Raw genomic sequence first — 20,272 nt, 5'->3', positions numbered from 1 at the left:
TAGGAAGGATCTGAGTGATACTGTTCACTTATTTATTCACTTGTAGAAGAAATATTTACTAAAGCCTGCTATATGCAAAGTACTATTAGGAGCCCTAGAGAGAAAGCAGGTGAACACAAAGATCCCTGCTCTGAAGTTGGCAGAATCACATTTTCTTCCCCCAATAAAATGTGTTTGCAGGTATAAGCTGTCTCTTGATTGGCAGTAGCTCAAAAACTTTCCATCCATTTTATTAGTTTGTTCTTTCACTTCTGCATTCATTTATTAATTCAGATACTGAGCTCAGTTCAAGTAGATATTCAAAGGGTTCAGTCCTTGCCTTCAGATCAGACTCCATTGGTAGAGGCAATAAAATAAATACCACTGTTGTACAATGTAGAAAGAGTCAGAGTAAAATATTGTACACAACTAGATAAATAGTGCTGGTCAGGGAAAGTTCACAAAGGAGGTGACTTTTCCATCAGAGTTAACTAGGGGCATGTTGGGGACTGGGAACTAGAGAAGAGTCTGGACAGAGGAAATGGTGTCCATAATCAGAAATTAAGCAAGGTAGTATGGAGATAGTAGTGAACTACCGAGTTTGAGTAGATCACCTCCTTCCACAAAGACGTTGACCCAGCTCATGGAAAAGATATAAGAAAAATAACTCTTCTACAAATAAAGTGAATCACCACCTGGGAAAATATAAATAAGAATGGGAAGAGAAGACAGTGCAAGAAAGTTAGTTAAAAGTCATATATATAAATCCTAGGACTGCACTGTCTCCAAAGTTGAGAAAAAACTGATCAGGCAAACTGAATGAAAAAAAAAAAAAGAGAGAGAGGAATGAGGGACCTGGTCAGTTATAAAGATAAAATACACCAATATTCCAGTCCTTGAGGAAAAGGAAACATTTATGTGTATGTATGTGTGCATGTATATGTCTTTGTGGTATAGGAAAATTAGGGTGCACATGCCTGTGTGCTGTACAGAGGCCAGAGGAGATTATTGGGTGTTCTGCTCTATTGCCTTGTGTAATATGTAGGGGTTCATAATAAGTGAAATGCTTGAGTGCTTTCAGAGAACTGGCACATAGCCCCAGACTAGTGAATATTACTTTCACTAGTCTGCTGCAAAATATAAAACTGAGAAATATAATGAGTTTTTTGAAGCTGAATTTGATTGACTGAAAAGAATGTTTTTTATTCCATGAGTGTCGATTTCTTAAATTTTGTGTTTTAAAATGTTCTATCCCCTATGTGCAATATGAATCACTTAGATTCTCTGTTATTTTTTCCACATATCTTTTCTTGGCAAATTCAGAAGTTAGCAATATTAAATATATATGCATATATAATATTTTGTTCATCTCTAAAATCCAGATATTTAGAAACTGTGTATAGAGTAGGAAATGTCCTCATTAGTTCTCCAAAGGTGTGCAAAACATCCTTGATTGAGAGTTTAAAGCATAATTTGTAAGGCATCAAATTTTCTAGAAAGACAAGCACACAGTGCAATTGAATTGGAAGAACTAGAGGAAAGATGATTAGAAGGGTAGATGTTTATAAACCTTGAACTACAAGAATGAAATCCCATAATAGGATATGTGGGACCAAAGAAAAAATGTAGGAATGAAAAGATCGCTCAGTGAGTGTGGTGATTTGAATACATATGGTCCCCATAGACTCACGTGTTTGAATGCTCAATCCATAGGGATTGGTTGTTAGGTGTGTCCTTGTTTGAGTAGGTGTGGCCTCGTTAGAGGAAGTGTATCACTGTGGGGGTGAGCTTTGAGGTCTCATATATGCTCAACCTATGCTCAGTATGTGGTCTTTCCTTCTGCTGCCTGAGGATCAAGAGGTAGAACTTTCAGCTCCTTGTCCAGTACCATGTCCGCCTACATGCTACCTTACTTCCCACCATGACAATGATTCACTAAACCTATGAAATTGTAAGCCAGTCCCAGTTAAATATTTTTCTTTATAAGAGTTGTCATGGTCATAGTGTCTCTTCACAGCAATAGAAAACCAAATTAATACAGTGAGTATAAGGCATTTGCCACATAATCCTAACCTAAGTTCAATAGCCCGAACCATGTTCTGGAAGGAAAGAACTGACTCCACAAAGTTGTCCTCTGATTTCATCATATGCACCATAGTAAGCCCCCACATAAATATTTGCAAATGCACATGTACACACACACACAATTTTTTAACAAAAGAAACCCAAACGAGTCTGCTAGCTTATTTTCCATTGTCCATGAACCAGGCTTTATTCTACCTCATCTTGCCTAATGGGCTGAAATAGATATCCAGTGATCTACAGAGTCATGGTAGGTGCTGGTGGAATTTTGTATGCATTAAGCAAAACTTTGGGAATGTGTGCTTATATGAGGTCTAATAATTATTCCAGGAGAGTCCAAAATCATCTTACAATTTAACCAGGCTGCTCTTAGAGATCTGAATTCTTTCTTTCTATTAGCTGCCTGCAAAAATCTTGCAAAGGATCTGTATATGGAGTCCGGACCAGAATCAGAAAATATCAACTATTATGCCATAAAATAGGCATGTGTAATGAATGCCTTTGTTTCCATCAAAGATGGGAAACTTCTAAGATTTCTAGGATTTTATAAACAGGCCTAGTCCAAGAGTTTCAGTCACCCAGCTTTATACCAATAGGCTCTTCCACAGAGCAAAAGTGTCGTGGTAACAGTTGCCCTGCGGGATCTTAGACATAATTACAATACTCTGAAAAAATTCATTGTCAGTCTAATGCGAGCGTTTGATGCCTTTCTAGTTTTGTCCTTTAAAAAAGAAATAATTATATTAAGCCTTCACACCCCACACCAACCAGACTGGATACGCTCCTTGTCTTTTGGGGGGTGAGATTATAGAAAATGTTTAACATGGTGCCTAGGATATTATGAGCATCCAGTCAATAACCATATTAATGATAATAATTAATGGCAGTATTCTGTTTGCATGGTTGTTTCCAAATTAGAATATTATTTTGCCGTATTCATTTCGCCAATGTTTGGCACAAGACCTGACACCAAAATTTAGACAATGTAAAACAAATTAGAGAGAGACCGCCTCTCTCTAGGTAACCAAGATAGGATTCTGCTTGAGCACTGTCGAATGATGTTCAAGTGCTGTTGATGTTAATATAAGCCCTTATTGCAAGCACTCCTTTCATCTTTCTTTCCTTTACAAAGTTAAGGTATTGTCTTCAGATTGACAGCTATTAGACCTTATCTGGTGCCGTGGCTTCTTTGAGCAAAGAACCACCCACCAAACAGCCAAAGTGCCCTCATATCATTAGCTGCTTCATAAACTCCATGGACACTTGAAGAAACTTCAAGGCAGTTATAGATGTTTGCTGCTTAAGCACAACTCTGGTCCAGAGAGGAATATCCCTATCAAGTTTGTTTTAAACAGCCTGCAGTAGGCTTTTTTCCACCCAAGAAGGAAGAGGCACACTTTCCATAAATGCCCAGGAGAAGGCCTGTAATTTGTACAAACACATTCATTAACTTGAATGAGAGACTCTTGTGATTAGGATAAGCATGGTTCCATATTTGCCTAAGTGCTAATGTCACTATTGGTCCAAGCACAGTCCCTTCATTTCCTTGAAAGTGTACTTTGATTAATGCAAACTTCCATGACACATCCCCTTTCCAGTTATATAAGTGGATTGTTTGACTCACTTTTCTAGTAAACCTGGAGACACCCTCCTATGCTGGTGTTTCAGCATTCAGCCCAATAAAAGCTTCCCTTGAATTGTGTTTTTTTGACCCGATAGTCTTCATCAATAGCGAAGGCAAAGGAGAGGACAGGGCAGCAGCAGCAACAACAACAGCAATGGGAGAGCAACTGAAGAGTTCCACAGAGTCATGGAAACAGAAACACTAGAGCACAGAGACATCAAAGAAAAGCCAAAGATGAGAACCAGAGGGCTCCGGTCATTAGAAGAGTACCAGAGAGCTACCAGCCTTTAAGGGCTAAGGGTCTTGGATACCCTGAACCCAAGAGCTTCGTATAGGCCACTGTCAAAGCCTGAAGATCCCAACTCTCTGGACCAGAGAGTTCTAACAGTTGTCAGTGCAGAGCTGTGGGTCCTAGCACCTGAGATCCATGTGAGAGATTTAAAACTAGAAGGTACTGTCTGCTTCTGCTATCTGCTCTCACCCCCACCCAGTGTTGCTGTTAACCAAAGATTACAATAGCTGCATGTGTTAAAGGCCATGGGTGGCTAAAGTCCAGAGTAATAAGCTTCTAATTTATGGCTAGAACCATAAGTGTGTAGTTTCTAAAGCCTGGATCAATGTTTCCTAACTCACAGTGATTATATCTCTAAATTTTGGTCTTCTACTCCAGCCCCTGGGCTATGGAAGCTCAAGGGCTCAGAACTACCAGCCAGGAAAATTTTCTCCTCACCTACCTACTATCTCTATCCTGGTAGAGCAAAGGACCCCCAGCCAACTGATTGGTAACAGATTGACAATTGGATGATTGGATAAGAGCATAGACCTGACTCTGTGTCCATTCCCGCTCAATGGCTCATACACGTACAAAGTATCACTTAATATTACCAAATTTGGGGAATAAAAGTTGCTAAGTAGCAGGAAAACTAAGTCTACACTGAAAAATTACTTGAAAATGTGATGGATCTACAACTCTTACTCTGAGCAGAAAGCTTGCCCAACTAGCTCAGAATTGGCAGAATTTCTAATAGGGTGGGACTTTGAAAATTGCATGACTCAAAAGGAGGTATACAAACCAATATTTTATGGCCTACCCAGCAGTAGGTGTGCCAAGAGTCAAGAAGGCTATAGGAAATGAGTGGCAAAAGAAGAAATAATAAAGGCAAAATTGAACAGTGAAATTTTTGTCAAATGAACTTTGGAGGAATACTTTGCCCTTTTAACAGCCTTTGTGTATGATTTCAAATCTCTTTCAGGTGTTGAAATTCCAAATAATAGGTGGCAATAATACATATGTTGGCAGTACTCCTCAATCCAGGCTAGAAGCCAGAAAAGGAGAAGGAATTTCTTTTCTGTTCTACTTCCAATGTGTTTTAAATTTCCCTTTGAGTTTTCAGATTCTGTAATACTCATATAAAAGCCTATATCCCGTTGCTTTTCCCCAGTGGCATTAGAAATCTAGGTCCGTTTTGTATCTTAATGGTTAAATATAAACAAAATAATAAGTAATGGGATGGGAGTCTTTGAAATGTCATGCACAAATGCCCTTTAGCAAGCCCTCTTTGGCAGTTTAGCCTATGGAACTCGACGTGTTGAATTAAAGGGAGGTTATCTATTCTATCTTTAGCCATATGTCATGAATACATTTGCTTTTAAATGAATTCATAAAATATTAATGTAATCCTACCAAACTGCAGAGTGGTGACTTCATCAGTCAGGAGTTATATTATCCTATATATTTGTTTGTCTCCATCTATTAGTAGATAGTCCATGAAGACAGGCATTTCCTTCTCAGTAGAAGCAGCAGAACTTGTTTAATGAAATGATGTGTCTTTAATCTGTGGAAAGGTAGAGTTGTGAGTGACAGAGCTATATGAATACCAATGAGGAGGCAGGCAGAACAATAAGAGACAAACATTTCAATGGCTGGGGAAATAGATGGAATTGTTTAGGTGGCATACAGTCTAATCTGATCTCTTCCTAAAGAAAATTAACAGTTTGTAAATGGGTGAGATGATGTTAGCAATGTCTCCAAAATCTTCTGCACAAAGAATCAGATTTTACATACACACAAATGGCATTCTGAATCATGGTGCTCTTACTTGCTACAGGCACAGCAAGACAGAGAGCCAGAGACCTAAAGTTCTTTAAGATGAAAAGGGAAACTAGACACCTTTCCCAGCCCCTGCGTAGGACCTAACTTAAAGAAGGCTTATCATAAATGTTTGTGAACTATAGTAGTGAATGTTTGAATTAGTTAAGTTTATCAGTATGTGTTTCACAACTGACACAGAAGAAAGAAAAGTTATCTATGCCAGGGGTCTTAATAACTAATTTGTTCTTTCATTGTTTGAGCTGAATTTGCATGTGCCCCTATTGTTTACCAAAAAGAAAATAGAAGCTTAGAGACATTAAGAAACTTTCCTTAAGGTCACATACTATTGAGTGCAAAATAATAAAATTATGAGAACCTCTGGAGACAGTTATATATAGGTGTGCATGCATGTTGAGTAAGTTAACCTATGAGGATTAAACCTAAGTGTTTCTATAAAAATAAAAGAGCTCTCGAGAGAAACTTTTTTCATCCTAAACCTCTCTAGGATATTAGCACCTCAGGGAGACAGACATTAGAAGGTGCAGATGACCTAACTTGCTTGGATTGTCCTTGCATAAGGGGATGTCCATGTGGTATTCACTTACCTGTCTGCCCAGACACAGGGTTCCTTCAATTTTTGGCATAGAAGGACTAAAGTTCTGCCCTTTTTGTAACCACAAAGTCCCTCTGCTCTTTATATCTGCCTCCTCCAGCATCTTCAAGAACCACCCAAGATCCTTGGAGCCACCTTAAGGACAACCTTACAAACATTATTCCACTTAGCTCTGTGGCTAGCATGATGAAATCTTTGGGAGTAGGGTTCACCACTGCTAATGCAACTGTCCCTTCATCACCAGCACAACTTTTCACAATGTCTCTTTGATTGCAGTACACTGTATGTATATCTATACTGAGATAAGTATTGTAATGGGAAGTCAAAGAAACTTGAAGTCCCTTTTCTCAAGATTTTTTTTTTACAAATCTCCAAGTTTTTTTTACAAAAACAATTTAGACAATGAAATTAGGACTACTCTTATATCCAAATGAAGCCCTTGTTCTGAGCCTGTACTGCATTCATGGATCATGCCAGGCTTTCAAAGGCTTATCTTGCCATCTTCTAAGTCTCTCTAGTGCTGAACACTGGCTAGGAGGTCAGTGCCATAAGATCAGTACCAATCCAGAGTAGGATCTGTTTATTCTACCCACCAGAAGCACCTTTCTTGAAAATTATAAATTCCTCTTCCATATCAGGGATTGATCAGAACTGACAGTGTGCCTGAGTGCAGAGTCCTAATTTCATTCTAGGTTTCTTTTTTTTTATGTTTTGTTTTTGTTCATTCTAGGTTTCTATGGGCCCCAGTTTCTATTTATCCCATTTGGGGGTACTCTCCAATTTTCTTGGTGCGGGAGAATTGTCTGTATTCTGTCAATCATGTTATAAATAAATGCTTATTGGCCGGGCAGGAAATATAGGCGGGAAAGCCAGACAGGAAGTAGAAATGATGTAATGAGAACAGGAGAATTCTGGGAAGGAGGAAGTTGATTCCTCCTACTCCTGCCCAGACCACCCAAACAAGCAGGATGTGATCTGCCCCACTGAAAAAAGGTACTGAGCCACATGGCTAACATAGATCAGAAAAATGGGTTAATCAAGATGTGAGAGTTAGCCACTGAGAGGCTAGAGCTAATGGGCCAATCAGCTTATAATTTATGGAGACCTATGTGTGATTTTCTTTGGGGCCAAACAGTTGTGGGGTACCGGGTGGGACAAAAACCACAACAAACAAACAGGACCCTCCATGCTACAGAATGGCACCCATGTGGATAACTGCATCCACAGAAAGCCTGAAAAGCTTGGGAAAGACTAGAGTAAACCATTTCGGTTTTCAGCTGTAGCAGGAAAAAAGCTGCTGTTTTAAAATGCCGGCTTTCTGGACCTCCCTGCCAGAAAAACTGACTCTCAAACAGACCGGTCCAGACTATTGAGCTATGGACACAATGTTGCAGCTTGCTTCCTGGCAAAGACCTTAAAACGCCATAGAGTTGTGGCAAGAAAACTTTATCATATTCCTTAGCAAATTAAAGACTCATGTGGTCAGAAGAAGAGAGATATACAGTAAAGAGAGATTCAAAGAGTAAGAAAACCTCTAGATGGTTTACCTTGTGTTAAAAATATATGCAGGCTAAAGATTAAAGTTCTAAAGAAAATAAGAAAGGAAAGAAAGAAAGAAAGAAAGAAAGAAAGAAAGAAAGAAAGAAAGAAAGAAAGAAAGAAAGAAAGAAGCCTGGAAGGCAGAGACAGACAGATCTCCGTGAGTTCAAAGATAGCCTGGTTTACAGAGGGAATTCCAGGACAAAGATGTACAGAGAACCTGTCTCAAAAAGCCAAAAGTTAAAAGTAAAAATAAAAGAAATAGAGGTTAAAATAAAGCCACATAAAGATGGAAAATACACAGAGAATCTTGATTATGTTATTATGCTCTCTTTGAATTGTTTGAATGCTGAGGAAGGAGCAACAGCTGCTAAAAGATATTTGCTTATAAATGCTACAGAATTAATCCAAGATAGGTATTTTGAAAACACCTTGGCTTCACAGTTGAAGTCAAAAGGTATGTTACTTTGGAGAAGAGATTTTGCTTTTGTTTCCACAGAAAATGAGAGGCTGTGGGTTTATTCAGAGTTAAGAAAAATCAGCTTTGATCAAGGAAGACCACCTGAGAAGTCTCCACCAGGAATAGATGGCCCAGATGTCTGAGTTCTACATCCAGAACAGATTCAAGATGCTGACTGAGATGATCAAACTCAAAGGATACTTCAGTCAGGACTTGATCATAACTCTAAATTTTCTTTAGGTCCCCAAAGCTTATCAGTGCCCCCAACCAGCTGGAAGTAGCCTGACATACTATGCCCACATTCCCAAAAAAATGGACTATGGATATTTTCCTTTTTTTTTTTAAGAAAGAGGCGGAAGTGATGCGGGAGAATTGTCTGTATTCTGTCAATCATGTTATAAGTAAACCTTGATTGGCCAGGCAGGAAATATAGGTGGGAAAATCAGACAGGAAGTAGAAATGATGTAATGAGAACAGGAGAATTCTGGGAAGGAGGAAGTTGTTTCCTCCCACTCCTGCCTAGACCACCCAAACAAGCAGGATGTGATCTGCCCCACTGAAAAAGGGTACTGAGCCACATGGCTAACATAGATCAGAAAAATGGGTTAATCAAGATGTGAGAGTTAGCCACTGAGAGGCTAGAGCTAATGGGCCAATCAGCTTTATAATTTATGGAGACCTATGTGTGATTTTCTTTGGGGCTAAACAGCTGGGGGGTACTGGGCAGGACAGAAAACCCAAACAAGCAGGCCTGGCCCTTCATGTTACATTTTCTATACTATATATGGAATCAACTAGATACCTCTAGAAGCTTCAGGCCATATGCCTATGGAATCCTTCTAGATCCTGGTAAAGAAATCAATCCAGGGGCCAAAGTTGTATGTTTTTGCAATGTATCACAAGAGATTGTGCCATCAGAATGATGTTGCTATTGATGTTGTTGTTGATTTGGATTCAGATATATAAACCTCACAAAAATTGTTTGGGTACTGTCTTAGGGCTTCTATTGCTGCGATGAAACATAACCAAAAAGCAAGTTGAGGAGGAAAGGTTTATTTGGCTTACACTTCAACATTGCTGTTCATCACTAAAGGAAGACAGGAGAGGAACTCAAACAGAACAGGATCCTGGAGGCAGGAACTGATGCAGAGGCCATGGAGGGGAGCTGCTTACTGGCTTGCATCCTCTGGCTTTCTCAGCCTGCTTTCTTGTAGAACCCAGGACCACTAGCCCAGGGGTGGCCCCACGTACCATGGTCCGGCCCTCCCCATTGATCACTAATTGAGAAAATGCCTCACAGCTGAATGCAATGGAAGCATTTCCTCAACTGAGGCTCCTTTCTCTGATGGCTCTAGCTTGTGTCGAGTTGACACACAACCAGCCAGTGCAGGTAATGCCATACTTCCTAGAGTCACACCTCTTCGTAAAACAAAAGCAATGGAAAATAAAAAAAATTCAGTGGCAAAAAGTTTGAACAGATTTTAGACACAGAGTTAAGAATGCACCAGAATAATCTACAAAGGACACTTCAAGTGTGTAAGACTTAAGCTTTGAAGCACAGGTAAAATTCAGAGAGCTTCAGACCCTTCCAGCCAGGGAAAACAGCATGGACAAAGACACACAGAGTAGTTGTCTGTTTTGCCACTTCGTGTTGTGCGTTATACTCAGCACATTTCATTCTTCATTCTCTTTACGCCTCATGGCTCCCTGGAAGGTAGGAGATATAAACCATATTGCTGCTGAATGACAGAAAGGAGAACCTAAGTCTGCCCCATCCCCACAAAGTGTATACTGTTATCACTATACTCGAAAAAGACAGGAAAGGTACAAGGGACAACAAGAAGCCTTGTCAGAATGGAGCCAAAGATGTGTACTGGAAACTGATGGATTACACAAGGCAGAGCAATGTTATAGAAGATGTTGAATATCAAACAGACATGTCGAGACTATTTACATAGGCTGGGATCAAACAAAACAACTCCTACATCATGAAAGAAAAGTGTACAGATACATGGTAATTAAGACTGAGAATGTTAACCAGAAAGAGGCATTTGTTTGTTTTGCCTTTGTCTTACAAAGACCTTTTAACTTGATATTTATAACATAACATTCTGCCTCCATTTGACTTTGTCTGCTATCATTTATTTATTTATTTAATTTGTCTCCTTTTTCAGACTTCGATCCTGCCCTTGGAATGATGACTGGAATACCACCGTTAACTCCAATGATGCCCGGTTTGGGAATAGTGCCTCCGCCAATTCCTCCAGACATGCCTGTAGTAAAGGAGATCATACACTGCAAAAGCTGCACTCTCTTCCCTCCTAACCCAAGTACTAGCCTGCTTTTTCTTTCTGTTGTTGTTGTTGTTGTTTGGTTTCGCCTATTTAAGCCACAGTGTTTTAGAGTTCTTTTTCCAAAGAATACCTAAGGGCTTCGTGGATGTAGATGCAGAAGCTTCACCTAGAAAGAGAAACGGAAAGTTGTTCTCTTACTGGGAGAGGCTGAATTTTATATACAGATCAGTAGATGTTTGTGTGCTAGCTGCAATACAAGTGGTGCAGTGAGCCTAATGCCATGTGACAGGGAATTCAAGTGTTAGTACAGAAGGAGGCGCCCAACCCGAAGTGCTCACCACTGTCATTTGTAGGGTTTTCTTTTTATAACTGTTCCACACACTAGTGATGGCAGAGACTGAGTAAGGTCTGAGCCCACTTGAAGCCCTTGCCTTGAGAATGAGTCTCAAGTGCTACACAGGCCCCATTGCTGCCAGGTAGTCCCACATCATTTCACCAGCTGCTAGTCACCTTCTATACTACAATATACAGTGAGGTGAAATTCAGTTCCGTGGAAGGGCAAGGAATGTTGAGACTAAGTCAGGCTACTTGTAGCCATGTAGTCATCTAACCCAATAGAAATGATCCAGAGAATCCAGCTTGCTGGCTTCTCTCTAGACTTACTTTATATGTCTATAGTATTCAGGTGGCTGTTTCAGGTCAAATTTAACACCACTAATCCACTTTTTCTCCAGATCCATATTTTAAATGATTACAAGCTATCCCTAAACGTGACTCAAGCCTTATTAATGTTTTTCCTAGAGTCCTAGTATACTGCATGGACTGTCAAGGAAGCTGCTGCTGTGTTGCTCAGATTTGAGTTGTTGGTTTGAAAATCCATCTAGCTGTTTAGACCATAGAGCAAATGAACTTGCCTCATCAAGACAAATAGGAACCTTTAACGTGTATCTTCAGACAAATGCTTCATCCGCTACCATAAATAGGAGTCAGTTCATCATGAATCAGATGCTGCCAGGGACCCAAATTCTATTTAGTGTGACTTGCTTATAACTGAGAGGGCTTTAGAATCAGTCAGAGGGCTTTAGAATTTGTCTTGACAGGTCCCCTTGGCCACTTTTGCTAGTGAAAAATGATCTTAGTGCCTTCTGGGCTTTAACTGAGTTGTTAACAGGATACATCTTTTCAGATCACTAAGAAACCTAGGAGACCAGCATCCAAGAAGACTATTTAGAAATGAGTATTTTGTTTCAAAGAGAATTAGGGAATAGAGAAGAAAAGTCGTTTGTAGCCCTTTCTTGACAACTCACATGGCCATTCCTGGATTTTGATTTTATGCATAGCAATGTCATTAAACCTTATATCTTACTTTTAGTTCCACTGTCCTAACATATGCAATGCCCCTTTTCTCCCTTCCAGCATTTTGTGTTCAAATTATAGAAGGATGCACATCCCCAATAGTTCCTTTATCATGTAAAAACAACCCCTGAATGTAGGCATTGCGAGCATTAAAACTAAAAAGGCAAAGTCCTGCTGATTTAATCATTCATGTATTATGTGAGCAGCCTGTGCTAGACTTTCATTATTTTTATCAAGTCTAAGCTAACAGGATGGTTCATAACCTGTGATGTCCAGGGTGGATACAATAGATGTTCAGTTTAAGGATCCAGTTTCTAAGTCTCCAAAGGATAGCACAAGTGTCCTGATTTTTGATTTTCTTTAACACAGAGACCACATTATTAAGCAGTCTTTGAATGCATGTCAGTGCATGCCTTAAAGAGATTGTAACTTCATATTCTGTAGTAAAAGAAGTAAATTTCTCCAACACATTTTTTACCTTTCTCTTCATGCAGCCATGATTCCTCTGTTCTGAATTGGAAGAGCCAGAATAAGAAGGCAGCATTTACCCAAAGGCCCAATCATTTAGTTCTTCATCTTTGTACTAAGGAAGGCTGACAGGGCAATTAATGCCAGTAAATGAGTGGCTTCTGGGGATGAAACCGCTTTAGAATTGAGTTCAAAAATAACACTCCCATGAAGCTTAAATCAGACTGGCTTTTTATTTGCTTTTTAGAAATGGAAATTTTGTTTAAAGAGAGATACTCAGTTTAGTCGTGTGCAAAAACTTGGGCATCTCTTTCTTAATTCTTTGCTGAAAGTGTGGCAATTCCGCCATTTTTATTAACAGTGAGAACTTGTTTTGTAATGGTGCAACAGGAAAGCAGGCAGTTGATATGGCTTGAAGCCCTTATCATCTGTAGGGCCCACCAAGTCTAGTTTATTTTAAGGCCTTGATGAAAAGCCCCACTACTTCCTCATGCCTATCTAGTATATTCAAAGCCGCCCTCAGCACTAAGATCCTAGGATTCATTTCTGTGTCTTTAGTCACCGTCCAGTCCCCCTTCTAAATGCTTGCTGTATAAATAGAACTGATTCTCAGCCATTCTAATGCTGTGACCCTTTAATACATCTCCTCATGGTGCGCTGACCCCCCAACCCTAACATTATTTTTGTCACTACTTCAAAACTGTAATTTTGCTACTGTTATCAATTGTGATGTAGCTATCTGTTTTCCGACTTCTTAGACAACCCCTGTGAAAGGGTGGGGTGACCCCCGAAAGGGTCCCGACCCACAGGTTGAGAACCACTCTGCTTCATTGCTGTTTGCAATTCTTCTTTTCCACTTGCCACACGCCCACCCTTTAGTCAGATTCCAGTGCTTCCTGAGCTCACCACCTCACTTACCTCCCGCCCAGCTCCAAGTGTGCTCTCCTCTTTTGAAGTACTTCAATGTGGGAGGTGCTGAGATTAAATCTATGTTAAACCCTTCTGAGACATTTCTATCTAGATCCTAAATCCAATGGAAACACTGGATTTTTATTCCTTACTTTATCTCTCTGCTGTATTTAATACTGTTGCCCCGCTTATCCTTCTTGAAAGCTTAACTGATTTAAAGGAGTAAGAATGACTCAGACCAACCAGAGATAAAAATCAAAAATAAATAGTAAAATGCAACATGATGAGGATTCCCAACATTTCCAAATGTAAAGAAGAAACAGTGGGCTAGGTTCTGTGGGTAACATGCTTGCCATGCGAGCCCGAGGACCTTAGTTCAGATGACCAGTACCTCATGAAAGCTAAATGTTGAGACCTGACCAGAAGCAGGCAGATCCCAGAGGTTTGCTGGCCAACCAGTGTAGCCAATCAAGGAGCTTCAGGTTCCGTGAAAGCCCCTGTCTCCACAGAAAGGCAGATGTTAATAGAGGCGCATCTACCACTAAATCATGCTAACTGGTGTCTCAGTTTCTTTACCCGTAAACTATGATATTGGGTTAGATTAGCCTAGATACCTATATCTTCACTCAGCTGTAAAACTATGACTACTACATTTTAAAAAATCTACCACTGCAAATATGTCTCTAGGTAAAACTCCTCAAAATGTACTGGAAAATCAAAAGAGGGTTGGCTTGTAATAGATGGGGCTTTTTACATTTGCTGGAACAGGCAGAATACCTTAACAGTTAAGTACTTGGTCTCGGAACTAACACAGGCCTTATTTCATAGCCCAGTTTTGCACCTCTTTTCAGCCATGAGATGTTGGTAAGTAACTGAACCTCTCCGATCCAGAGTAGGCAACGTAAGACATAATCTAAAACTTCAGTAGAATTTACTAACGGGGAGAAGACTAAGCACTGGGCTCCTATTCCCAGGATTTGGAGTATAGCAAAAAGAGCGCTGCCTACAGCACGCATACTTTCTCTACAGGATAGCTCTCGATGATTTACTGATTCTCTATCAGTGGGGCTCTCTGATGAGCGAACAGAACACCATCTCTCTAGCAAAGTCAGTTCTGTCAAGATTTTCACTTCCACACCTTCTGAGGGCACGTTACGTTTTGAATCTATTGGAAGTAACAGTGAATGAGGGATGAATGATGATTTGTCACCTGCTGCCTGTGTGCACACACATGTGAAAACAACCCAGGAACCAGAAAAGGCATTTTTTTCATTTTACCATATCAAAAGAGACAGAACCCATTTTGCCTCTGAAGGCTGGACTCTATAAAGAGAATTAAAATAAACGAGTAAATTGGGCATTAATAACAATTTTCCAGCCTTCTGATTGTTTCCAATTAGCTGGGATTACATTAAAAATGCATCTGACCTCCACTGATTGTCTGTAAGGCCTTCGCTCTTGGGCTGTCTAATAAAATCGACTCACAGACTTTGCATTGTATACGTTCTGACAAACCAACCAAGTGTTCGCTGATGTTCCTCTGAAAAGTAGGATGTTATGTAAATAGTATTTACATCCTTTGTGCTGCTCTCTGCCTCCTTTCTCAAAGACCAGTAATGGATTTCAATCCTAATACTGATCAATCCTAATACTGATAATCTTAACACACTCCCTAGAGGGGCTGCTTGGATGTAATTAGAATTACTGGAAGCTCCTCCTTTTCCATCACCAAAGACTAGTTCTTTATTTTTGCATCTTTACATGAACCTTTCTCTGTCACCACACTGAGTGATGATTTAGGCACTACAGGGTCTAGCCCATTACCTGGTGAATAAGGAGAGTTTAAATGTGTTCTCCTGTGGGATTCTCATTGCTGTGTACTGATCAGTGTATTCCAGTGGGTTTAGAAAATCGGGCCTGGACAACAAAGACATTGAACTGTTAATTAAAGAAGAGATACTATACTATCCATGAATGAAGACAGTGCAGCCTTTTCCCTGCTTACAGGGATACACCTAAATCCCGGCAACTGCTCTCAAAGAGGTAGTCTGCATTTACTTAAAGAAAGCAGATGCATCCCTGTCATCCTTCGCATTATTCTTAGTGGATTTTATGCTCCATTACTTAACTGAAGTCACCACAAAAGAATCACAACATCTGAATAATGACTTCATCACAAAATGTTAAACCCCACAAATGTAGTCGGGGGATGGACATTTGCATTTGGGGCATTATATGTAACTTCCAGAACAACCGCATATTCCTTAGTCTGTCAGTGGGCATAAACTAAATTCAGGTTGTGTAATGAAGGTGACTTTCGCATCATAAAAGAATTATTTACCATGCAGATCCTTTAAAAGTAAGTTCCAGAAGCCTTTTTTATTCTAAAATAGGACTTCCAAAGCTTTTTGTTTGAAAGCAACTCTATCTAAACAGATGGTCTTGAAAATTCATTGCCTGTGTATACAGTGGCTTGGTTCTGTCCTGTGGTCAAAACTACAGGCATCTTCATGGCCATAAATTCCTCAAGCTCAGATTTATCTGGGTAAATCAAGGGGGTTTGTATTTCACAGGTTTGGGTCCTCGCTAACACTGTATTCCAGCCATATGCTAGAGTTTTAAAAAGCACCAGATTGGGGGTTAAGACACCTGTGAATATTGACACTTGTAATGACTACTATTTATTAGGAAGCTAAGAAGTGCTAGGGTTTGTACAACATCCAATATGATCAATGTAGTATCAATAGTCATACAAAAAGAAGTTTAAGTTAGGGAATGGTATCCCGATTTAATAGATTGAAAAGGGAGTTTTCACAGTTTGGGTAACTTCCCCATGGTCACACAGATATTGAGTAAGGCTTAAATGTGGGATTTCGTATTCCAAGTTTATGATATCTTTATCTGATGTGATGTCTTTGAATGAGACACTTCATTTAGTCAAGAATTTTCCTCTGTAATATCAGAAGTTCAGAATACTCAGTAACTTTCAACACTAAGTACATACTAAGTCTGCCTGAGAAGCTTAAAAGAAAAAAAAAGTATAAGCAGCACCCTGAACCCTAATCAGCTATTGGTGTGGGGCCAGGCATTATGTGTTCAACTCCCAAGTGGATTCTTTCATGCTACCTTAATTAAGAATAACTGGAATTAGGATGGCAATAGTATTTTCCAGTTGTTAAAAACCCCAAAGCCTAAGTCTTAAGCAATTGTCAACCCCTTCCAAAATTGCTAAATGTCATCACTTAGTAGTCCTAAGTAAGATAATTCAGACTCCTGCCCACTCTAACTTGTTCTCTTCCCCTCTAAACTTCTCATAGGGAACATACAAGCGAAAACTAAAGCAGTGATTTCTGAAAATTACAGACTTCAAAACTTAGCAGTTTGTAAGTTCTCCCATTGTCCACTTTATCAACTAAATAAGGGAGGAATGTCATCATGAAAACCTTGGTCTTCTCAGCACCCCAGTAAGACAGGCAGCAGTAGCAAAGCTAGGTACATAGAGAAACTGCTAACCAAGGAAGCTCTCAAATCAGCTGTTTGCCAGCTTGGATAAGACTCAGGTGGAGGCTTCATTCTCCTCTGTGAAAGAAACTCATTTATTTTCACAGGGGAGCTGTAATCCCTGATTGTTGAGCTTCCAAATCTTGAGCTGGGAGAATTGTTGAGAGCTGAATCAGAAGAATGGATTACACAAAATAAATCCTTGCAGACACAAACCAACACTAGGAGGAAGAAAAAAAACATAGCCAGGATGCTTTGTTTTGTTGGGCTTTGAACTGTAGGGTTTCACTTTTAAAAATGCTTTGACACATATAAAGAGTAACAAGGAGCTGACAGATCCAACAAGCCTTATAAATCCAGAGAGTGGAACGCACTTTTTATGTAGAGGGAGAATCATCTCATTAGAGATTTTTTTTTTGAGGTTGGATATTTATTGGATTGGGTTATGAGGGAAAAAGAGAGAAGAGCAGAAAGAGAGGTAGGGAGAGAGAGAGATAGACAGACAGACAGAGGGGGGAAGGGGAGAAGTGGGGAGAAGGGAGAGACAGAAGCTGTCTCTTAGAGAGGGAGATGGAAAAGCATTAGGGATGTTTTTAATGACTCTCTATGGCAAGATTTATCTCAGAACTTTAATTAATGGTTTTCCAGGCAAGTTTAGAGTTTCTGCCCCTTTAAATGCTATAGGATTGGCTTTGGAACTCACTACTCCAACAAGAAATTAGTGGAAAGGTTTATTTGTATTTATATTTAAAAGTCCCTAAGAATATAAAAGTAATACTTTGTACTCTAATTTGTTTAACCAAACCCTTCTAACAGCTATAAATACTTTTGTAAATATTCACCTTGTAATTGTCAGATTAGTCGTGAACCACCTCTTTCAATAAACATAAATAGAATGTAGAATCCACCATCTGAACTAAGACGACTCTATCAGGGACTGTGGGTGTACAGGCTCGAATGTAGTTAGTAAAGCTAAGGGAAATTTCCCCTACTTACTCCTCTTAATACAGATAACCAAAAAATTAACAGTACAGGCTTATCACAGCAAAAGTAAGGAGCAAAACTAAAGCTCTCTAGATGGATCAGACAGAATGGGTCTTCATTCCGTAGCAACCACAGCCACAAAAATCATTGGATAAAATGCTTTTCAGGTTCATACAATAAATTTTCTGTGGAGCAGAGACAAGCACTTAAAGAGGATAAAGTTTGTGAGGAGACAATAAGACTATCTCTGAAAAAAATCAGATTTCAAAGAGGTCTGTCCCAAGCAAATATTTTTATTTCCAATTATTTTACCTTTTAATTTAGATCTCCCACCACCTGCAACACGAGAGAGGCCACCAGGATGTAAGACAGTATTTGTGGGTGGCCTGCCTGAAAATGGGACCGAACAGATCATTGTGGAAGTATTCGAGCAGTGTGGAGAGATCATTGCTATCCGGAAGAGCAAAAAGAACTTCTGTCACATTCGCTTTGCTGAGGAGTTTATGGTGGACAAAGCCCTTTATCTGTCTGGTAAGTGTTGATATGTAGGGATTGTACTCACCAGGCACAATGCAGAGATCTGAAAGCAGAGTATTTGGGTCATTAGCAGAAGTGTGTTAATTAAAAGGGATTCCCTCTACCATAAAAGATGGAAAACGCATATTACCTTCTATCCAGCCTTACTCCTTAAAGCCATCAGAAGTTCCAAACTGTCTGGGAAATAACTAGACTTTACATGTGGCATTAGAGATGTGGATGATAGACTCTGCTCAGTGTCACATCCCAATTCTTCCTGCACACATGTCCCAAATACACAGTAAATTCTAGGTCCCAGATTATTTTATATCTTTGCCCATGCCAACCCAACACACACTCATACCCTAATGCTGCAGCTCAAATATAAACTCTCTGGAAATCTTTCTCTAATTTATCTGTCCAGTCTGTCCCAGGTTGGGGCACCCTTTCCTGAGTGCTCCCACAGCACTTGGTACTGTATTCTAACATGACATCTATTATACCATCCTAGAACTCATGCTTCTACCTCCATCTGATAAGGCTCACTCACTACTAATAATGATGACTGATTTACAATTACCGTAGGGAAGGGAAAGATAATGAAAAGGGGAGTGAAAGAGGGATGGAAAGAATATGGCTATTTCTGAATCCTAATAGAAATATCCAGAAAGATCAATTTTGAAATTGTATTTTACATATATCTGTGGTTATGGTGGTGGTGGTGGTGGTGGTGGTGGTGTGTGTCGTGGCCTGCGTTTCAAGTCAATTTTCTCCTTCTATCACAACTCACTCCCTTTGCAGCAAGTGCCTTTACTTATGGAACCATCTTTTAGGCACAAAAAGATTGATGACAAAGAGAAAGCATTTGCTGGCGAACTACTGTTGTGGGGGCTTGAATGAAATTGACCCGCATAGGCTCATATGTTTGAATACTTGGTCCCCAATCAGTGGAAATATTTGAGAAGGATTAGAAAGTGTGGCCTTGTTGGAGTTTGTGTGTAATAGGAGGCAGGCATTGAGGTTTGAAAAGTCCATGACCTCCCAGTTAGCTCACCCTACCTCCTACTTAGAGATAAGACTGTAAACTCTCAGTTACTGTTCCATGCCTGCTGGCCTACCTGCCTGCCTGCTGCCATGCTGGCACTGTGGTGGTCATGGCCTATAACCCTCTGAGACTGTAAGCCCCAATAAACTCTTCTCTAAGTTTCATTGTTATGTCTTATCATAGCAATAGAAAAGTAACCGAGACAGCAGTGGAACAAAGAATCACATGAGCAGAATTACAAAAGTAGAAAGTTATGGCAAACATTCAAGAGACTGAGTGGTGGTTTGTATATTAAGCAGGCATGAGAGAGGGTTGGAAAACCTAAGTTGTTAGCCTACATTGAAAGGTTTAGCAACTGGGTTTTTACTCCCCAGGTACTAGGGAGACAATTTTGAACAAGAAGACTGGTTGTCTCAGGAAGATTAATCTTACATTTCTGTGTAAAAGTGGATTAGAGGGAAGAAGAGAAAAGAACGGAGGTTAGTTTGAAGTCTGCTGCAATAGGCCAGGGAAAAGGTATATAGAATTTGTAAAAGTAGGCTAGTAGCATGGGGAAAAGAGGGGGGCAGTAGATGCAGGATGCTCTTAGTACAGTTGCTAAGTGCTACAGAATCCAACTACTGAAGATTAGGCAGCACTTAGCAACAATAACAGAGCAGGCCACAATAGCCTATTTTAATAAGAATGTAAAGGTTTCAAAACACCCTAAATAGTTAGACATAAAAGAAAACATACTGTTTGGGAGGCACCCATCTGAACATGTCTGAAATCTAGTCTCGGTTTACAGTCACCTCCTACAAACATCTGCAG

General features: G+C 39.8%; 1 protein-coding gene across 6 annotated transcripts in view; it reads left to right on the top strand.

Annotated features, from left to right (window-relative positions):
* Enox2 (ecto-NOX disulfide-thiol exchanger 2) overlaps positions 1–20,272 on the top strand; it is a 274,106-nt gene that overhangs the window by 210,207 nt on the left and 43,627 nt on the right. For all 6 annotated transcript variants that reach the window (XM_057760381.1, XM_057760380.1, XM_057760382.1 and 3 more), the window contains 2 exons: positions 10,564–10,719; positions 18,226–18,432. In XM_057760381.1, coding sequence (XP_057616364.1) covers positions 10,564–10,719; positions 18,226–18,432 — 363 coding nt within the window. The remainder of the gene's footprint in view (positions 1–10,563; positions 10,720–18,225; positions 18,433–20,272) is intronic.

The sequence above is a fragment of the Chionomys nivalis genome, chromosome X (assembly GCF_950005125.1).
Source record: "Chionomys nivalis chromosome X, mChiNiv1.1, whole genome shotgun sequence".
Lineage (NCBI taxonomy): Eukaryota > Metazoa > Chordata > Mammalia > Rodentia > Cricetidae > Chionomys > Chionomys nivalis.
This window is presented reverse-complemented; position numbering and strand designations above follow the sequence as displayed.